The 19,673-nt window shown below is 44.3% G+C and overlaps 1 protein-coding gene across 3 annotated transcripts in view; it reads right to left on the bottom strand.

Annotated features, from left to right (window-relative positions):
• Positions 1-6,735, bottom strand: part of LOC135914303 (uncharacterized) — a 106,218-nt gene extending 99,483 nt beyond the window's left edge. For 2 of the 3 annotated variants that reach the window (XM_070522853.1, XM_070522854.1), the window contains exons 1-2: positions 6,656-6,735; positions 2,489-2,629 (exon numbers count right to left, since the gene is read on the bottom strand). In XM_070522853.1, the coding sequence (XP_070378954.1) occupies positions 2,489-2,629; positions 6,656-6,708 (194 nt within the window). In that variant the 5' untranslated portion in view covers positions 6,709-6,735. Of the gene's footprint in view, positions 1-2,488; positions 2,843-6,655 lie in introns of those variants that run through there. The other variant, XR_011507718.1, reaches the window with a different exon arrangement.
• Between the last annotated feature and the right edge of the window lie 12,938 nt (positions 6,736-19,673).

Genomic DNA, 19,673 nt, shown 5'->3' with positions numbered 1-19,673 from the left:
TTACTAAGGTATTCTCCATTAACTCTGATCCCCGAATCTTCCCAATCCAGGTCACGGAATACGTCCTGTAAGCACGCTGTGAATAGCGTTGGAGAGATCGTATCTCCCTGCCTGACACCTTTCTTTATTGATATTTTCTTGCTTTCTTTATGGAGGTCTTCGGTGGCTGTGGAGCCGCTATAGATATCTTTCGGTATTTTTACATACGGCTCGTCTACACCCTGATTCCGTAATGCCTTCATTATTCCTGAAGTTTCGACTGAATCAAACACTTTCTCGTAATCAACGAAAGCTATATATAAGGGTTGCTTATATTCCGCACATTTCTCTATCACCTGATTTATAGTGTGAATGTGGTCTCTTGTTGAGTAGCCGTTACGGAATTCTGCCTGGTCTTTTGGTTGACAGAAGTCTAAGGTGTTCCTGATTCTATTTGCGAATACTTTAGTAAATACTTTGTAGGTAACGTACTACTGATCTACTGACTACTGACTACTGAGTGAACTGAGCGGTCTATTATTTTTCAAGTATTTGGCATCCCCTTATGGATTAGGATCATGTTAGCGATCTTCCAAGGTTGCGGTACGCTCTAGGTCATGAGTCAGTGCGTGTACAGGGTGGCCAGTTTTTCTAGAACAATCTGCCCACCATCCTTGAACAAATCTGCTGTTACCTAGGTCATAAGGCATTGCGTATACAGGGTGGCCAGTTTTTCTAGAACAATCTGCCCACCATCCTTGAACAAATCTGCTGTTACTTAGGTCATAAGGCACTGCGTATACAGGGTGGCCAGTTTTTCTAGAACAATCTGCCCACCATCCTTTAACAAATCTGCTGTTATCTGATCCTCCCCAGCTGCCTTCCCCCTTTGCATAGCTCTCAAGGATTTGTTTACTTATTCCGGCCTAACTTGTGGGATTTCAATATCCTCTAGACTATTCTCTCTTCCATTATCTTCATGGGTGCCACTGGTACTGTATAAATCTCTAGAGAACTTCTCAGCCACTTGAACTATCTCATCCATATTAGTAATGATATTGCCTGCTTTTTCTCTTAACGCATACATATGATTCTTGCCTAGTCCTAGTTTATTCTTCCCTGCTTGCTTCAGTGTTTTTCACTGCTTCACTGCCTTACCCTTCTTAGGTGTTGTCATTTCCAGAATTCTCTGGGCAGCTTGGGGGTCCACCTTCAGGTATTCGGTGGCAATCGTGCGTCGAAGGTAACGAAACTACGGCTGCAAAAGCGACCATTTCTTCATGTTAAGGCCAAAGTTACGCTCCCGGCAAGAAGTGAATAAACGCTCTAGGCTGTAGTCCTGTTCTATCGTTTTTCCCCACAGTAGAATGTCAACCATGACAATTAAGACACAGGGCAGCCTCTTGCGCAATGCAAAAATGCATGCAGAGCAAGCGGTAGGGCCATACCGCGTTCTCATCCTACAAAGCTTCGCACTAGAATGCCGCAGTATGATTCCCCAGAAAGCCGTTTTTCAAAAACTTCGTGCAAAGAAGCCTCGGCGCACATCTTCAAGAGCTGGTATGGGGTATTTTTCGCAGAGTAGGAATATGGTAAGTGCTGCTGGGTACAGGTCGATGCGCAGTTTGTTTATTTTTATGATCGTAACCATGGGAATAGACCATGCTGTAGGCTCCCTCATTTTTATAATGACTCCTTAGTCTTCCATGTTATTTGATTCCTCATTCATCTTCGTTTCATTTGTGATCGCTACAATCGTGATTTTTCGCCCTCATCTGCAATGAACACCTTTACTTTATCTCTTCTATGCGCAAGGTGGCATGTAGATTCGATGAAACTATTACATTCAATTATTCACTCATGTTGTCGACTATCCGCTCATGATCACATGTCGTATGCCAGTGCTGTTCCAACTACATGTTTTCACACCCTCAACCTAAAGCCTTTCTTTGCGAGCACTAACACTTTCAATAGATGAAGCGCCAATAGTGACGGTACACAGGAAGGAGTACAGACAGGACAAGCCGACAGACAGGAAACGCCTTGTCCTGTCTCTATTCCTTCCTGTGTGCCATCAGTATTGGCGCTTCATCTATTGAAAACTATGCACCAACTAGCTCGACAACGTGTTTTACCACACTAACACGTTCAAACACAGTTATTTCCCGAGAATTGTCGACTGTTGGAACGAATTACCCGGTTCCGTTCGTGAATTGGCACTGTCTGATTTTGTAGACGCACTAGTGTGATAAGATTGCTGTTCCTTTTTTTCTTTTTTTAAACCTATTATGTTCGACTGCCTTTTTTTTGTTGTTTCTTGCGTGTTGTTCGACTCCACTGCTGCGAGAGCCCTGAATAGGGCTGCAATATTTGAATATAATAATAATTGTACTTTACTTGAAGCGATACCTCGACTAGCCTTACTTGCACAGCGAGTAAGGATGTGGCTTGCACTTCCTTTGGTTGTTCTGTCTGTCAACTGATTATCCATAAAACGGTTCTAACTCACTTTTCCACGTCTTCCATCCAGGCCGTGCATCGGCGGGTGCCCCTAAAAGTTCCAAAGGATGGAGCAGCGTTGAGGGAGCCAACGTGGCGCCTAGGCACTGCCACCATAGGAGCGGGCCGACAGTCGGGTAACGAAGCACGTCTATTGGGGGAGCAAAGGCGATTATAAAGGCAGAACAGATGTGACGTAATAGGTCACGTATGCATCGTGGTTGATGCTTAGCTGGGTGACGTCATGCTACATGATTGTACTACAGAATGAATTGTGTGGGTGAGGGCATAGGTGTTTCAAACATTGTCGAGGTAATTCCATGTTTTGCGCTCCGGTAGTTCTGCCGTAATCGCATTTGCAGTATTCTCGCTCAAATCTGCTCTTTCGTTTACTTTGTTGCTCTGAGAATACTATGTTGTTAAAGAAGGCACAGTGAAACAGAAACTTCGAACAATATTTGTGCAATAAAATGAAGCCTATCATGTTTACCGCATTTTTAGAGATCGCGTTTTGCCGCTACTTACACGAAACCGTTGTAATATGTTTCTTTACGGAGCAGAGCGTGGAAGCTGCGTCTCTAGCCGCATTCAGATAGATGGCTTTCTGTTTAAGTTACCTTAATCAAATACACACCTACCACATAAAAACACCACGCAGAGTGCTTGGGCTGAGGCGCTGCTTACTAGTGCACAGGGCTATCATCAGCGCCGTACAAATCTGCACGCTGGCTCCAAAGAACATGGGCTGAAGTCTGTCTTCGAGAAGAGCGCGCGCTTGAGCTTCTGCAGTATTTGGGAGACACCTGACTATAAACGACATTTTGTAGTTATGCGAAACAATGAGCACGCGATATATGGATTTCAGAATCAATAACAATTTTAAGCAGCCCAGCAGGAGTGATTAAACTGTAAAGCACCTCGTAGTTTTTTTTTTACTCTATTGCTCCAAGCTAAGAAGGTGCAGATGGCATTTTCTTGCATTTGTGGTGTTCACTTCTGCCTAATCAGTCGACATTTCCCTATATACTTGCTTGCATTTGTCCGTAATGTGGAGGTCTAAAAAGACGTTTGCTACATCTTGCATTATTATTATTTCAATATCTTCCTGTTCAGGCAAGCTACGCTTGTGTGAGTCTGCTTAGTCGGGCGAAACGTGATCGATCGTTCTGAAACAGACGAGCCCAATCATTGCAATAGTAAAAGTTGTGGTATTATCACAATACCCTTGTAAGCAAGCGTTTTTCAATTTCCACATGCTGTGCTCGTTAACTACAATGCAGGTATCAAATCAGATGTCCTCTTCAAGGTGTTTCATTACTAATTTCTTTAAAACTTTTGTCATATAAAAGCTTTAAAGCAACAATTACACAAAGTGCCAGAAGAAAGAATGGCCGTGCAGATTCGTGCAGTTGATGGCATTTACAGCAAATAAAATATATAAGCAGATACGAAAGCCAGATTATCCTCGGCGTCCTATGTTATGTACTGAGTTGACCTTAATGCTCACGCCCGTTATGTTGTTCTACTATAGGGCGAAAGAATGTACTCGAAACTGCTCTTTTTTATATCAGTTTTTATCCTATCAGAAACATAACTCAAGAGCCAGTAAAACTGATCTCGCCACTCACTCACGAAAAGTAGCTTCCATTTCCATAGCGGGCGAATTAGTTTACAGGCATGTAGCTTTGCAAGAGCCAGTCTTCTATCGGCCGGAAAACGCTGTCAGCTACTGATGCCCATCAGAGCAAATATATGATCTTGCTATAAATTGTTTTTTTTACGTCCCCCCCCCCAACCCTTTGTACGGATGGCTGTGTAGCCAAGCATAATGGGGCAGAACAGAAGACCGTGTAATGAGGTATGGGTTGGTCCGAGAGACATTATGATCATGTCAGGCTACTAGGGGAGTCAGTTCTTAGGTATATGTGTCCGGAATGGTTTCCATTGGGTCCCAGAGGCTGAAAAGCACCGTCTGATGGGAAGCTCTCCATATATAGCTTGTGTACATATCTTGCATACGAGCAGCGTGCACAAGATAACTTAATCTAATCTTGATATACCCTAACTAACATGCTTCGGAATAGGTATATGTGGTGAAACCCATTAACTGTGCTTATGAACTTAGTAAGCGGAAATGTTGGTCTGTAATTCCAGATTATGCCTTCTTCCTGCATTTAGCAGCAGTGTTTCTCGCTTGCATCCTAATCGTGTTCTTTAGGCGAGTATACGTAATATCTAGGCAGGAAACAGTTCGTGTGTTCTAACCAGGATGTTGAAATGAACTGGAAATGAGCTTACAAGTCTAGATGAACTGCAACATCGAGCTCAGCCGGAACCAAAGCAAGCCGTTATTTTCCCGCTATATTGTAGCCGAAACTGAACCGAAACTTTTTGGAGGAGCCATCGCAAACTACATCGACAAACGGCTGAAAATACCATGCGAACACCGCGTAGGGCGCGTCGGTAACAGGCAATACGTGGACAGCCTTCGGCAGTCGATGAACGATTCCCACGCTACATGAAAGTCGCAAAAAACCTAAAATAACGTCAACTCAGAACTAACAGATCTTGGGGGATAACTTTTTTTTTTTGATACGAAGGCTCGCCTTTATGTCACTAAAATTTCACCACGTTAGGTGTGTGAAACTTAGCTGCAACGGATAGGAACAATTCAATTCCACTTCCTGTTCTGTTTATAGCTGCAGGTGATCCACTGGAGCTGCAGTCCTAATTCAACTTCTCGAGAGAAATCTATAATTTGAAACCTGACGGTCTTGTCAATCGGGTTTGGCGTGAAGTGCCCCGTGTCAATGTGAATACGACAATGAAAGGAAGACGGAGAGATAAAAATTGCGCGAAATGCCAGCAACGTGATGGGCGTGGTAATTGAAACACTTGCTCAAAAAAATGTTTGACGTTAATAAAGTTCCCGACCTTTTAATTAAGGTACGGAACACTCGTAGTTGCGTCGTCCAAGCTGCTTTGTACGCTGTACAAAGAGCACACACTTTATAAGTTGAAAGCCTATCACACATGTGCGCGGCATTGTTTCTTCTTAACATTTATTTCCCTCATCGTCCCTTCAACCTCACTGGATTGAGTTTTCGCAGGTGTATTGCGCGCTATGGACTTATTTTTTAAGCGCAAGCGTAATTACCCCGTGCGTGGAGCCGGCGAGACTCACTCAAAGGCCGATGAACTGGCAGAGGGAAGCGAGCGCCGGAGGAGGATGGCGCCTGGAGGTGGGGAAGAGGAGCTCGCGCTGGGGAAGGTATGGAGGAGCGCGTGGTGGAGTTGGAGCAAGACGAAACAAGTGAAGCGTCGCGGAGGGGTAGGGTAGGCGAGTGCGCGCCGGGTTCGCCTCCTGTGGTAGTTGCTAGGGTCTCTGTGTGCGCTATGGGCGTACCGGGTTCCTACGGCAATGCAGAGTCTGAGGGCCGAGCGAGAAGGACGGAGCAGTAACGCAAGCAGCGGCAGGTCGAGCGCGAGTCGGCCGACCCCGAAGTCGTCGGCAAACGCCGGGCATGAGCTTCGAAAGAACATGCTAGGCGGCTTACGGCAACATGGGTGCGTTAGCAAGAAACGTTGCTCAGATTCTCAGCAACAGCAACCAGATGCTTGCGCCTGACCAACGTTGACAAAGTGAAACACCATGATTATTTTTTTACCTGTTTGGGCAAATGTAGGCCAGAATAAGGTGCCCTTCGCTCAAATAGGTTTGCAGGTGAGGCTGAGAATCACTGTTCATTAAAACTTTTCATTTCTTAATTTTCGAATGACCCATAACAACCAGTTCGTACCGATTCAGACTGGTTCATCATTTGTGAAAGATATGGGTAACAGTGCAAACAAACAACAAAAAGGGAGACACGTATACACAAGCACTGCTCATCATTTGTGCGGGAACATAACGTGAACCTGAAACGAACCCGCGGAATTATTGGTTAGACGCCGCGATGCTAAGAATCGCTCATCTATAGGCCAAATTCTACGCGGAGTGCCCCAACGCTTAGTCTTGTGGCCCGTTGTCATCCTCACATATATTAGGAATTTCCTTGCTAATCGTGCTTCTACCATTCGCCTTTGTGCTGACGACTGTCATTTATCGCGCAATCGATAATACTACAACGCCGGTACAGACAAGGTTGAAATCCATATAGACAAAATCGAGACTCACATAGGCCTTCGCCCAGGCATGGAAACGATGCCCACCATGGGTCCTAGAGTCATTCACCCTAGCCATATTTCAGGTAACGCACAAGTACAGCACCACGATGGCCAGCCCCACTAACGAGCTCGTGGTGTGGCAGTGGAACTGTCGGGGCTTCACTAAGAAGCAACCACTGCTGCAACAATACGTACGTCCGACACGCGCAACCCACACCCGACATCATAATGATACAAGAAACAGTAGGTACCGTACCAAAGCTTCCAGGTTACACTGCGCATGCCTCGCCGATTCCCGTTGATCGCGGACTTGCAATTTTATTTCGGAAAGGGACAGTAGTGCAAGAACACAGCGTAAGCGGCAGACATGCGGAAAACGTGCTTGTAGAGCTCCTTCGCAATCGAACACGCAACCACAGTGTATTTCTCCTCAACATATATAGTAATCCGGCTCACTCACGGGCTCGTTTCCTCTCTCTGTTCCGAGGGGCGCTTGCCTTGGCGGGCGCAAACCTGTTTCTGGTGGGGGGAGATTTTAACGCCCCGAACGAGGCCTGTGGCTATGGCTACACTACCGCCAAACGTCGAAGCCTGTGGCAGGACTTACATGAAGCCGAATTAACTCTCATTACCGATCCCACGGCGCCGACCCGCACGGGCACCTCTACGGCACGGGACACGACACCAGACCTGACGGCGGTCCGTAACATCCCTCAAGCAATGTGGCGCAATACCTTTGAAGATCTCGGTAGTGACAACATGATCATAGAAACAGGAATTCCTCAGGCGGGTACACCCCCTTTTCCTAAGCTATTCAAATGGACGGACTGGGACAAATTCCGAAAGTAGCGAGCTGAACAGAGAGGTGAGGAGAACATCGATGACATCGATGCATGGATGGAGACGCTCAACGACGACATGAACAAGGCGACGCAGACGCTCGCACCCGAAGTCCAGGTTGACAAGATCGACAGCCGACTAGCCCACCTCTGGGAAGCCAAGACGTCACTAAACGCAAGATGGAAAAAGCAAAGACACAACCGAAAGCTTCGTAAGAAGATCGCACATATCAATCGCCAGCTGGAAGAACATTGCCGGACCTTAAGCCGCCAACAGTGGTATGACATCTGCAACGTGGTCGATGGGCAGCTCCACAATGGCAGCACGTGGCGTCTCCTTCGTCACCTCTTGGGGGAAACGCAGAGCAAGTCTGCTCAGCAAGCAAACCTGCAACGCCTTTTGCACAAGGAACAGGCTACCACGAGTGATCACCAGCTCGTGACACGCATGCTAGCCAAGTACTTCCCCCAACGGCCCGATTTTCAACACCACTGGAGAGACAAATGTGACACTCGATGAAGAATTTCACGAGTCAGAGATCCGTGCAGCTCTCCACGACCTTAATGGCAAATCAGCACCTGGTCCCGACAAGGTTACGAACAAGACTCTAAGAAACCTCGATGATGCCTCGATAACCGCTCTTACGGCGTACAGCAACAAATGCTGGCGCGCAGGTTTCATCCCAGAGGCGTGGAAACGCTCTAAAGCAGTCCTGATACCGAAGCCAGGCAAGCCGTCCAGCCTCGATCACTTGCTGCCCATTTCCCTCACATCCTGCGTTGGCAAGGTGATGGAGCACGCGTTCCCCTCCCGCATCAACCACCACCTCGAGGACACTGGAGCCTACCCTCCCACTATTGTGGGCTTCCGGTCACACCTCTGCACTCAAGACGTCATGCTCCAGCTCTACCACCAGATTATCAATGGCCCAACTAGTGGCAACCGGGCCATCCTCGGCCTAGATTTGGAAAAGGCATTTGACAATGTAGCACATGCAGCAATCCTGAGCCGCATAAACAAGCTCAACTTGGGTGAGCGAAGCTACAACTACGTCAGAGACTTCCTGTCGCACCGCACAGTCACCCTCGCGGTCGGCAGCATGACATCCGACGAACATACACTAGGAAGCACCGGCACTCCTCGAGAATGGGTCATATCCCCGCTCCTTTTCAACCTCGTGATGCTAGGTCTCCCGGCCTACCTCGACGAGATCGATGGCCTCCATCACGCCTTGTACACAGATGACATCACCCTGTGGGTCAACAAAAGCAGTAACGGTCAGATAGAATGCACCTTACAAGCAGCGGTCTTTGCAGTCGAGACCTACCTTCAAGACACCGGTCTCCGACCATCTGCACTGAAATCGCAGCTGCTCGTCTACCGCTCACGCTGCCGGCCCAAGCCTACAGCCGAATCGCGACGATGTGACGACATAATCCTCTATACGCAAGACGGCTCCTGCATTCCCCGAGTCCCGAAGATACGCATCCTAGGCATGCATATAACAGCCAACGGGTCAAACGAAGAAGCTATTTGCAAAATCGAAGGCAAGGTTACAGCGGCTACCCGCCTGATCAAACGCATTACAAACAAGCACACGGGCATGAAGGAGGACAGTGTCATGCGCCTCATACACTCTTTCGCAATCAGTCACATCACTTATGTGGCTGCCTTCCACAACTGGAATGTCACTGAAAAGGAGAAAATCAACACCCTTATACGCAAGACTTACAAGATCGCCCTTGGCCTACCGGAGTCCACAAGCACTGCTCGTCTGCTACACCTGGGGGTATACAACACTCTTGAGGAAATCGTGGATGCGCAAAGAACCTCTCAACTCGAACGCATGTCTCTGACAGCCACGGGCCGGTACATCCTGCAGAAACTCGGCTTCAACTACCACGTCCAACACGGTCAGAAACAGGTCATTCCACCTGACCTCAGCGACACGCTGATTGTCGCCCCTATACCTCGAAACATGCACCCCGAATTTAATCGGGGCCGACGCCAGGCCCGTGCCAAGGCACTGCTGCGCTCCTTGGGTGGAAAGAGGACTACGCGCTTTGTAGACGCCGTAGAATACACACGAGAACACCGGTTCACGGCGGTAGTCGTAGACGTTAGCTCCCGGCTTACGCACGCGTGTAGTGTCGCAACGGAATACCCCGAAACAGCAGAATAGGTAGCGATTGCGCTTGCGCACCGACCCCCTCTGCGAGGTAGTTTTTAGCGACTCACAATCCGCAGTTCGCAACTACGCGCGGGGGCGCATTTCCTCCGAAGTTCTCCAGATTCTAAGGAAAGCTGGTCGACAGCACTTCAATAACACCGCCATCATAAGGTTTCCAGCGCACGTCGCCACCACCACCGATGAGGGCCTCATTAACTTGAACGAGGTAGCACACCGCTCTGCGCGAGAACTGACCCGCCGCACCGAATCGGAGACCACATCTTCGAGTCCGGAACTGCTGGATCAAAACACGCGAGAACGCCTGGTCAGGTACAATGACATCACCAAGCACTACCAGCTAGGCAGGCGGTTGCTGCCCCCACCTCACCCCATGCTGAAACGTCGCCAGGCAGTCATCTGGCGACAATTGCAAACACAAACATTTCCCCAGTCCGGTGCGATTGCAGCACATTTTCCCCGCGTAATACCCGACTGCTCTTTGCAAATTATGTCAGGAAACTAGAGCGACGATGTCACACATGTTGTGGGAGTGTCGGGTTACGTCAGCTACAATGGCAGTAGCTCCGGAGGCTCTTGCGTCGAAGTGGGCCGCCGCTCTGCGCAGCTCCAACCTGAAGACACAAGAGTGGGCTGTCCAGCAAGCCAGAGAGGCGGCGACGAGGCAAGGCCTCGAAGTCCCCTCATGGGAGACCTGAGCCCGGGTCGTCAAATTTGCCGGATTCAGAATAAAGTTGTTTCCATCCATCCATAATACTACAAATAACCGCACTCTACAAGATCATCTCGTCAAATTTACCACATGGTTCAACTTCTGAAAATATGTCACTAACGATTATAAACATTGCCAGCCTCTTTTCATCATAGGAAACATTCCTTTTCTCCAAAGAATGTTATTTGCAACTTCAAAATATTACGTGTGAAATCATACAAACACATTAGCCTGCGTTTTTATATAACCTTTCTTGGTCCTGCCAGGTTATGAGTATTATTAACAAACCAACCATCCCAATGGCTACTTCTGCCAGAGATTCGTGTTTTTTCCCACCTCGTTGAAATTAGAAAATTACAGCTTTGTCAGGCTTAAGCTGGCGTACGTATGATCTGTTTGTATCCCACGCAATTCATTCGTTTGTAAGACTAGACGTTCAAAATTACACAGGTCGTTTTAGTTAGCTCAAAGAGTCATATCACATTTGTGTTTATCAGCTAAAATTGAAATAGAAAATTTCGAGGGCAGATGTAAAACGTCATGTTTTCAAGACTGCGATGTTGTTACAAATTATGTTCTCTTTCTTCAAGTATTTTAGTCCTTAGGTATATGTACTTCAAGTATATAGTCCTTATGCTGTCATCTTCATGCTTCCGCATTCATGTGTAGCTGTAATTACAGCATTGTATTCCTCAAGCAGTCGTCGTTGTTTCAAGAGTCATTTTCCCTTGTCATCATACCGTCGTCGCCATTCCTTCTTCTACACTGCTTCGTTGTAATGTTATTGTGATCTGTGCATGCTCATCATGCCGTTCTTATCGCTACGTCATTGTCATTGATTTGTTGCTATTTCAGTGTCATCATTCACTCATCTCCATGCCATCTTTGTTACTTCGTCGTGATTTTGTCGTCATCCAATCTCCGTAATCCCATTGCCGTTACTCCGTTGTCGCCAGGCCATCCTGGTCCTGTAGTCGTGGTTTTTCCAGCTTGGTCAATCCATTGTCGGCATGTCGTCACCGCCAAGCCCTTGTCATGGCTTCGTCCTCAATGGACACTGTCATCACATTATCTTAATGCCATCGCCGTATTACCATCGTTGTCACTCCTCTCACATTGTGATCTTGCTGCCGTTGTTAGGCCATTGTAGTCATAGAGACTTCGTATTGGTTTATTTATTCTAATTACCGCCTTCGTTATGTTCACGTCGTCACTACATCGCCGCCTTGCCTTCGTAATCGTTTTATCATTGTAATTTTTCCGTCATCATTCCACTGTGGTGAAGGCATCGTCATCCTTCCGTCGTTGGTCATACCATTATCGTTATGTCATTATTTCGCTGTAATTTGAGTAATGCGCAGGTTGCAGTGCCCCTGCTTTGGCGGAGACAAGCGTCTACTGTTGAGAATGTGTGCATGTTGAGCGTGTGTCAAGATAACTGTTATTCGCAAACATGAACAAATTCCTTGCCTAAACTCCTTCCAGCATCGCATGGGCTCCGCAGATTTCGTTTGTTTCTCTATATACTTTCTCTACAATATTCAATCCACCTCTCTGCAATATCTTTTACATGCGACAGTATTGCTTTCATTTTTAGCAGTTAGATTCAAACCGACTCCTCCCGAAAAGAAAAAACAAACGTTTTTTCACTGCCGACATGCGAGTCGTTGCTCCAAACTTTAGCTGAAAGTGTGTTTCTTTGTGGTGTTCACATTTATTACTTCACATACGTCAACATAATTTGAAAACCACACAATCGTAGTGGAACGCAAGAACGGAACAATGAAATGATTTCTTTTATTTAAACTAAGAAACATTATTCAACTGATTGCAAAAATTTGGTTTTTTTGAATAGTCAGTTCTACTAATTACTGAAATGCTCTTTTGTTCACCCTGCCGGTATTCTATGCAGATTCCTAGACAAGATTTTCTGTAATATATGAAGCGAAATAACAACGTCTTTAGTGTATAATTAGCATATATGGCTAAACAAATGCTCTACATGAGTTGAAGCCTGCCGACATAATTCAGAGTAATCCCGACAGCAACACAAAGCCCTAAATAATGTTTAAAATGAATACGAAATGACGCGGGCCGCTGGAGAAGAACGTTTCAGATGGGATTGCTGCTCTAGCATGTCAGAATTGTGTTAAACGCTATATCAATTGGCACACAACAAAACGTACGCCCCGAGTTTTGCAGTAGAAGTGACATTTGGTCTTCAAAAAATAATGTACAACACACACGAAACATTCAAATGTAGAATGTGTCCGATGATCGTATGCCTGTCACTTGTCCCTCCCAATGGTCGTTTTCGTATATATGGCTGCGGAAACATGACTCACTTTCTTTGTTGTTTTTGGCGCAAATTCTTTAATTCCCACTCGACTCAATCGCATTCATATATACCATGAAAAAATTATAAAGGAAAAGATGTGTACAATGGAACTTTCAGTTGTGATAAGTCTGTGATAGCTGTGATGACTTTTAATATTTTCATTCAACAATGAAAGACCGCGTCCACCTAAATACGGCCGCCGTGGTCTTGATCCAACACGCTGCGTCGACTTCGGCAGCGCAGCATCAGCGCCACTATGTCAAAGTCATTGGCCCAAGATAAGTTGCTCATCATCGCAATTACTGGCGTTCCGGCAGTCTTCACATGACACAGGCTTTCCAGGGCACATTTTCTATACACTGCAGCGGAGCCTACACGTAAACTACGCGTGTAGCCCCGTCACCCTCTAAGCGTCTTTATCGGTGAATAGGAAGAGGCTCCGCTCTGTAGCTGGTATCCTCGTGCTCTGCTGGCAGTGATAAGGCCTCCTATTCGATTCTTTGAGCGCAGCTCCGTGCTGCCCGTTCCCGCGCTTCGCGTCGCCGTCGTGCTGCGTCGTATCCAAGGTCATCATCCACGCACTGCTCTAGCTGCGCGCGCTACTGCTAGCATCTCTCTCACGGTGCTGGTCTTGCTCTCCCTTGGTCCTCCAAAGCCTGATCACGTGTTCTGGCCTATCCTATCACCTCCTTCCTTCGCTAAATCCACCGACAAGATTCTGCGAAGTGGTCTTAACGTTCAACCACAAAACTTAATGTATCGAAATTACAGAACAGGAAGGATGCACCGAACACTTACAAAAGTAGTATATATGGACCGAAACCTTTCCAATAACCTTTTCTTATAGCATTTTCTAAATGCTCATTGAGGAAGACAAAAATATTTTCATTGTTTTGGTAAGGTGTATGCATCAGCAACAGAAGAATCAATGCACACTCCACTGATTGCTACCTGTTTGTAATTTTCAAAACTAGTGAAGTCCACGTAACATTTGAATAGATTCTCGAGTAATGCCTTCATCTTCAAAAAATCTATGCGGAAGTAGCATTCCCATTACAGTTGTTGTGCAAGTTGGAGGAATAAATGAATAATGCGCGTGTATCGTCTAGGCGGAAATTTGTAACGTGGTGGAAAAAATTGTAATGATAAAACGAGCTTTCCAGTTATTATAATAATAACTCCTATGAAGATGTTATTGAAGCAGTTTTATTTCACATACTGGAAAAAAAATCTGCAGAGAGACAAGACTTTTAAACGAGCGTTCTACAGCTATGAATAAATGATAAAATACTGCTGCACAGTCATCACAGGATTCTCCGTTTTGCGAAGTGTGGATATACGGACGCCGGCGTTCGCGACATTTCCCCTTACATGGCGGCCACACAACTGTCGGTGATAGCAGGAAGCACCATGTACATTGCAAATAGTCGTACAGGTGTAGACCGTTTTTTGTTTGTTTTTGAGATACTCTGCAGCCTTCATCACCAAATGTACTCTTTCACTAATAAAAGTCAAATAAAAAATACAATACATATTCCTAGATAACCAACATGATTCCTCAAACTAGAGTCAACTGACTGAATAGCAATGTACAACTGCCATGTATGTCGCAAACAATACTGCCTTACGTTGGACTCTGCATAATGACCACTCGCAAAAACGTAAGAACAAGACCATGATAATTGCTTACATGTTCCTCATTTTCTGTATCTATATGAGCGGTAAGTTGCTTTCGTGGGGGCTGAGTGCTTAGCAGTCATTCTGTATCCATCTCATTTCTGTCAGTTTTTTGTAAAAAACTCGCACTCATGGAATTCAGTGTTGCAAAAGCTAAACAGTAGGATTTTTACCGAAAACAAAGGAGCCAACTTGCCGTGTGGCTAGAAGTTGCGTGAAATAATCCGTGAGTCAGTTGTTTGGCGCTCGGGTGCTTCCCGTTTTTTTCTCGGTGGTTGCGAAGTTCATCAATGAATATGTTTATTCGGAGTAACGGGGAGCAGAGCGGGAACTCCTTTTTAGAGGAAAAAATGCGTTTCACATAAAAGGTGACTGGCGAGTAAACATCGACGGTATTTGTTGCATGCGCATCTTATAGACAGAGTGGATTATTGACACCGAAAGCATTTGCAAAGAACATCGTACCATTTACTGACTGTTTCTAACACAAGTTGCCGATACAAAGTTGGATGCGAGCATATTCGAATAGAAGGAACGCCGACTCCCACAGTTCTATGGTGTGTTATTTTCCTCATATATCAGAAAAGTGAAAGTCAGAAAAAACAGCATGTTTACTACATGAACAAGAACATGTAAAGCATTCTCGGAACATATCGTCCTAGATCCGTCTGCTCTTCTTCCGTTAAGAACAGCTCAGACTTGTGAGCTTTAGCAGATAACAACCAACATTGTTATCTTTATAATAGGGTAACTGGTGCATCTGTTTATGGTGCCATACACCCGCGTGAACATATTTTTCGGCGTTGCCTAATGCAAGGGTGAATAGATTGTCAAGAATTTGTGTACAGCACTTCAATAAAGTACGGTTTATGCTGACTACGGCAAAAATTTTCTTGTACGCATCTGTCGGGTAAATAAGGTTCGCAATATTATTTGGATAATATATGCAAGGACAGTAAAGTTCTGTTTGGGAATTATTTCTTGTATGTGTTTTTTTCAAATGTACTGCTGATATGTTATAGTAAAAAAGTACGGGGATTAGCAGCAGCTGCCGTCACGTTTTTGTGTTGTACTTAACGCATGAGGCATTGTGTGTGAGTCTTGTAATAGGCACTTGAAGGAGACGAGGTTTTGGAAGGCAAATAAGTAAAGCGGAAGACGGTGTAAGTATGGTGCACATGCTATGCTGAGAGATACTAGGAAAGTTCTTTCATGAGTAATATCAACACACTGCCAATAGGGACTCACATCTTCTTTTCATGCCATATAAGCTCTAGGAGAAAGATTTACCATTGTCGCACTGGAACAAGTAGGCCAAGCATAGGGACACAAAGAATGTGCCATTGGAGCTGCAACGGCAAGTGAGTCTGTATAGTCTTCGAGCATCCGAACATAATGAAACCGATAAAGCGCCGTTTACAAATTCAAGCTTAGCTATTCACTTGTTCAGTAAGACTTTAGATAACTTAGAAAATGAGATTGAACATATTAACCAATAAATTTAGTGTGTTCGTTTGAGGATTATAGAGTGTAACATGATAATATTTCTTAGCGTAGGAACAAAACGAATATAAAATTAGTAGTCACATTCTATTGCCAACTCCAGAATCCGCTACTTGAGCTGGCAACACTGTCCAAATAAGCAAAGACAGCTAGGACATCCACGTTCGATGCGGCTCTATCACTTCGTGCTCAGGTCACACTTCTTATTTGTGGCATCGCATCGAGGTGTTTTGTGGAAGCCGAACGGATCCTTGCTGTCACTTTTGTGTAAGATGAGTAATCTTCCTGAAATCTTCAAGCCTGTTCCCACAGTCGTTTAGATGTGACTGAACTGTCAAAAATGAATACCTCATCAATTATAAGAGATGGCTCTTCAATTCAAAAAGTGCAGCAGGAGTGATGGCCGTCTTTGATTTGTTTACCTATAGCGACATAAAGCAACCCAGGTTAACGCAGTTGGGTTACTGCTTAGGGAAATATACTCGTAGGTTCAAGTAGAGGTTCGTTCGCAGCCTTCGCCAAGGCACGTACTTGCTCATCAGATGGCAGGAAGTACAAAACATGTAAATGGTACGCTTCACACTGCCTTTCTACAATACACGCTATATTAGAAATAAAATATACGACGGTGGAATGCGGGACGGCTCACATATCGCCATTTTATGCGGGGAAAGAGTATAGTGTGGCATTAGTAAAAGCTAGAATGATTTCCGGGCAGTCAGGAAATCACACTTATTTTTTTCTGATTTGAAGCAGGATTCTCATGAACGGAAGCAATTATCTTTGAACATCAAAAATTTTAACATATTGCCACAGCCTAACGCCGCTGTATATATTCCAAGAACGAAAGCTATATTGTGTCTCCCACTTCACCAAACGCTTCGACTTCTACTTGGCTTGTGAGAAGTGGAAAAACAGTAAGTATGGGTCATCTCTTTGTGGAAGAAGCACAACATCCAACTTTCAGAAAAATAGATATGAGAGAGAACAATGCATTCTTATATCACTTATTAATTAGTATTCAGCAAAAGTACTCGAGTTTTATGAGCTATTTGTTAATAGGGTCACAGGAAAAAAGCTTGGAAAATTTTTGAAGAATATGGGTGATTCTGCCACTTGTCTTACGAAAGCGAAGGGTAGAGTGTTTTTATCACTGCATAATAATCTGTGCGTGGATTAAAATATTTACGAGCCTTTCTCAAAGCAATTCTAAGCCCGTCAAAAATACCCCTATAAAACATAACTGATCACGGCCTCATACATTAAATTTATTTAAGGGTATTGAAATTGAAGGGACTTATTCTTTTGGGAAAATTACAGGGAACACAAGGCACAAGGTATGCCTTTCCAGAGCATATTTTTCACCAGCAGACAGGTCTGAAGGCTCTATTACGCCATTCTGTCGGGTTTCTTCTGCAGAAATCACGTAGCGCACGCGCTTGGACTTTGCTTTGCTAATGAGTAAAAGATAAAAAATAAAAGAGTGCGCTAAAAAGGACATAGACGATGCCGTTATCATTTACAAGCACAATACCGCCTTTGGCTAAGTTATTATTACATACTTTTGCTGCCTTTTAGTGGTTCTATTTTTACTGTAAGTTGAACCTGAAATGTGGTAAGGACGATTTGCTCTTTTTTCATGTTGGAAACGAATGACATGTAACGCAGATGGCATGGCTGTTGCGTTTGTATGGAGGTAACTCTCCATGTCTAATAACTAGCGCTTTCAATTTTCTTCGCAGGAAAAGTCATGGCATCTATCACCCACATTCTTATGCTTGCTGTTCTTATTTTGGGTACGTTAACACTACCTTTCACCTTTGCACGAAAAGCTCACTAATATGTTCAATATGTTGCAAAATATACCTGTATAGGAAGTCTATCATTTCTGCGTAAAGAAAACGTAATACATTTAGGGATGGAACAGGCAGACATGGGCAAGTGATAGCTTGCAATTTCTAGGAAGAATTGCTTTCCGATGGCTTTGAACAATGTGCCAGCTTCAACTGCGTCCTTAAAGAGATGCAGCCACGGTCCACTATTGCCTTATCTTACTTTTGTGAAGTGCAGTAAGTAGCCCCGTAGGGAGTTTTCTACTTTCAATGTGAAAAAAAAGGGTATTTTAAAGCTGATAACGTGCATAGAAACTTACTAAAGGGCAAAATTGTACTTACAAGAATGGCACTAGGAGGTGTAGGAAACCCAACATGGGTTTCTTGTGTAGAAAGCTTCACGCTTCAATGGATATTGGACCAGGATAAATGTTTCCTCTTGTGCAATGCTTCCATTGTAAATAAAAAACCTGGCTTTGTATTTCGTTTGTAGTCTCGTGCTACGGTCAGGTGGAAAATACAAATAATTTTTTCTTTAATTACGAGAAGGCTGGGGCATCCGCTAAACAAGGAACTTGAGGAGGCGACAGCCAACATATGGCATATCAAAGAACCAAAGCATATAGAAGATAATGTTCACTTCATGCGGTACAGACAAATATAAAGGATGTTTGTTCAGCACAGTAAAACAATTGAAGATAATCCTAACCCCTAAGTCATACGGGGGGATTTTTCTTTGAACAGCAAGACCAAAGAAGGTGACACATTTTAACAGAAGTAAATAACTTTGTGACATCTCAATAATAAATATGATTTCAATGAATCGATGTAAAATTTTTCTTTAATTTTCTTTGAACATAACCCGAGATTGATGGTTGCTACTCTATCCTAGGCAGCTTAGGGGCCTGAGTTTCTTTCCATTTATTATTTATCCAATCGATGCATTTTAAATGCTGTTTGCGTAAAAACTGCATACTGATTCCCACTGTTTAACTAGGGATTTATAAACAGTGTTGAACGAAATTTTTATTGTGCTCTAGTTTGATTCACATATTTGATATGGTTTCTTTGTCTATTTGGTTTACGTTCCCTTAGGTATCGTTTAAGCAATCTTGTTCTTCTCGCCATAGTTAGGTGCTATGTATATTCTATGTCGATACTGTTCTACTTCTTCTTGTGTAAGAACTTTCACGAGCTCCAGCTTTACGCAAAAACCTTCTCGTGTAGCATCCGCTTCCTACATCAAGCAGAAGAAAATAGAGTGACTGTCGCATCTCCAGTGTTTAGAAATCTTGTAAAGTCGCCCCTTATTAGATGCATGCGCCTGTCCAGATGTCATTTCGGCTTCCTGTAAATGATGGCACATCAGTGAGTGGAAGAACGGTAGTGCCATCCAATTACACACAGTTGTAATATACTAAAAGTATTGCGCCTGTCATAAAGAAACAAATTGACTGACCTCTGTTGTGTTCCTCCTCTTTGCTTGCATGTTAGAAATCGCGTGTACAGGAAATATTGTGCTACCACATCGAGATCTTCAAGAAATAACACGACGCTATTTACCTGCACTCTAGTGTTATGCTGTTTTCATATATACTCAATAGTAGATGTTACTTTATTTTGGTATATTTCATATGGAATAAATCTTCAAATGATGCCTACTAGCTTCGACTACACACCCTATAGATGGGTGTTTTCTTATTGCTGTGATTAAGCAAAATAAAACGATATCAGTGAACGAATGAAAGGCAGTTAATACGATATGTCTCATATCATTGCTTACAAAGTATTCGAAATATAAAGAAATCCCAGTATTCCCTGAGGTATTATATCATGGGCGTTTCCTGTTTACCGAAACACACCTGGCTGTAGCGCACCCTTGTTTAGCGAACTACAACATATTTGCCTACAAAAAGTTCGGAAAGCAAATTCAAACCA

This window comes from Dermacentor albipictus, chromosome 8, assembly GCF_038994185.2.
Source record: "Dermacentor albipictus isolate Rhodes 1998 colony chromosome 8, USDA_Dalb.pri_finalv2, whole genome shotgun sequence".
Taxonomy (NCBI): domain Eukaryota; kingdom Metazoa; phylum Arthropoda; class Arachnida; order Ixodida; family Ixodidae; genus Dermacentor; species Dermacentor albipictus.
Note: the sequence above shows the minus strand (reverse complement) of the source record. Positions and strands in the feature narration are given on the sequence as shown.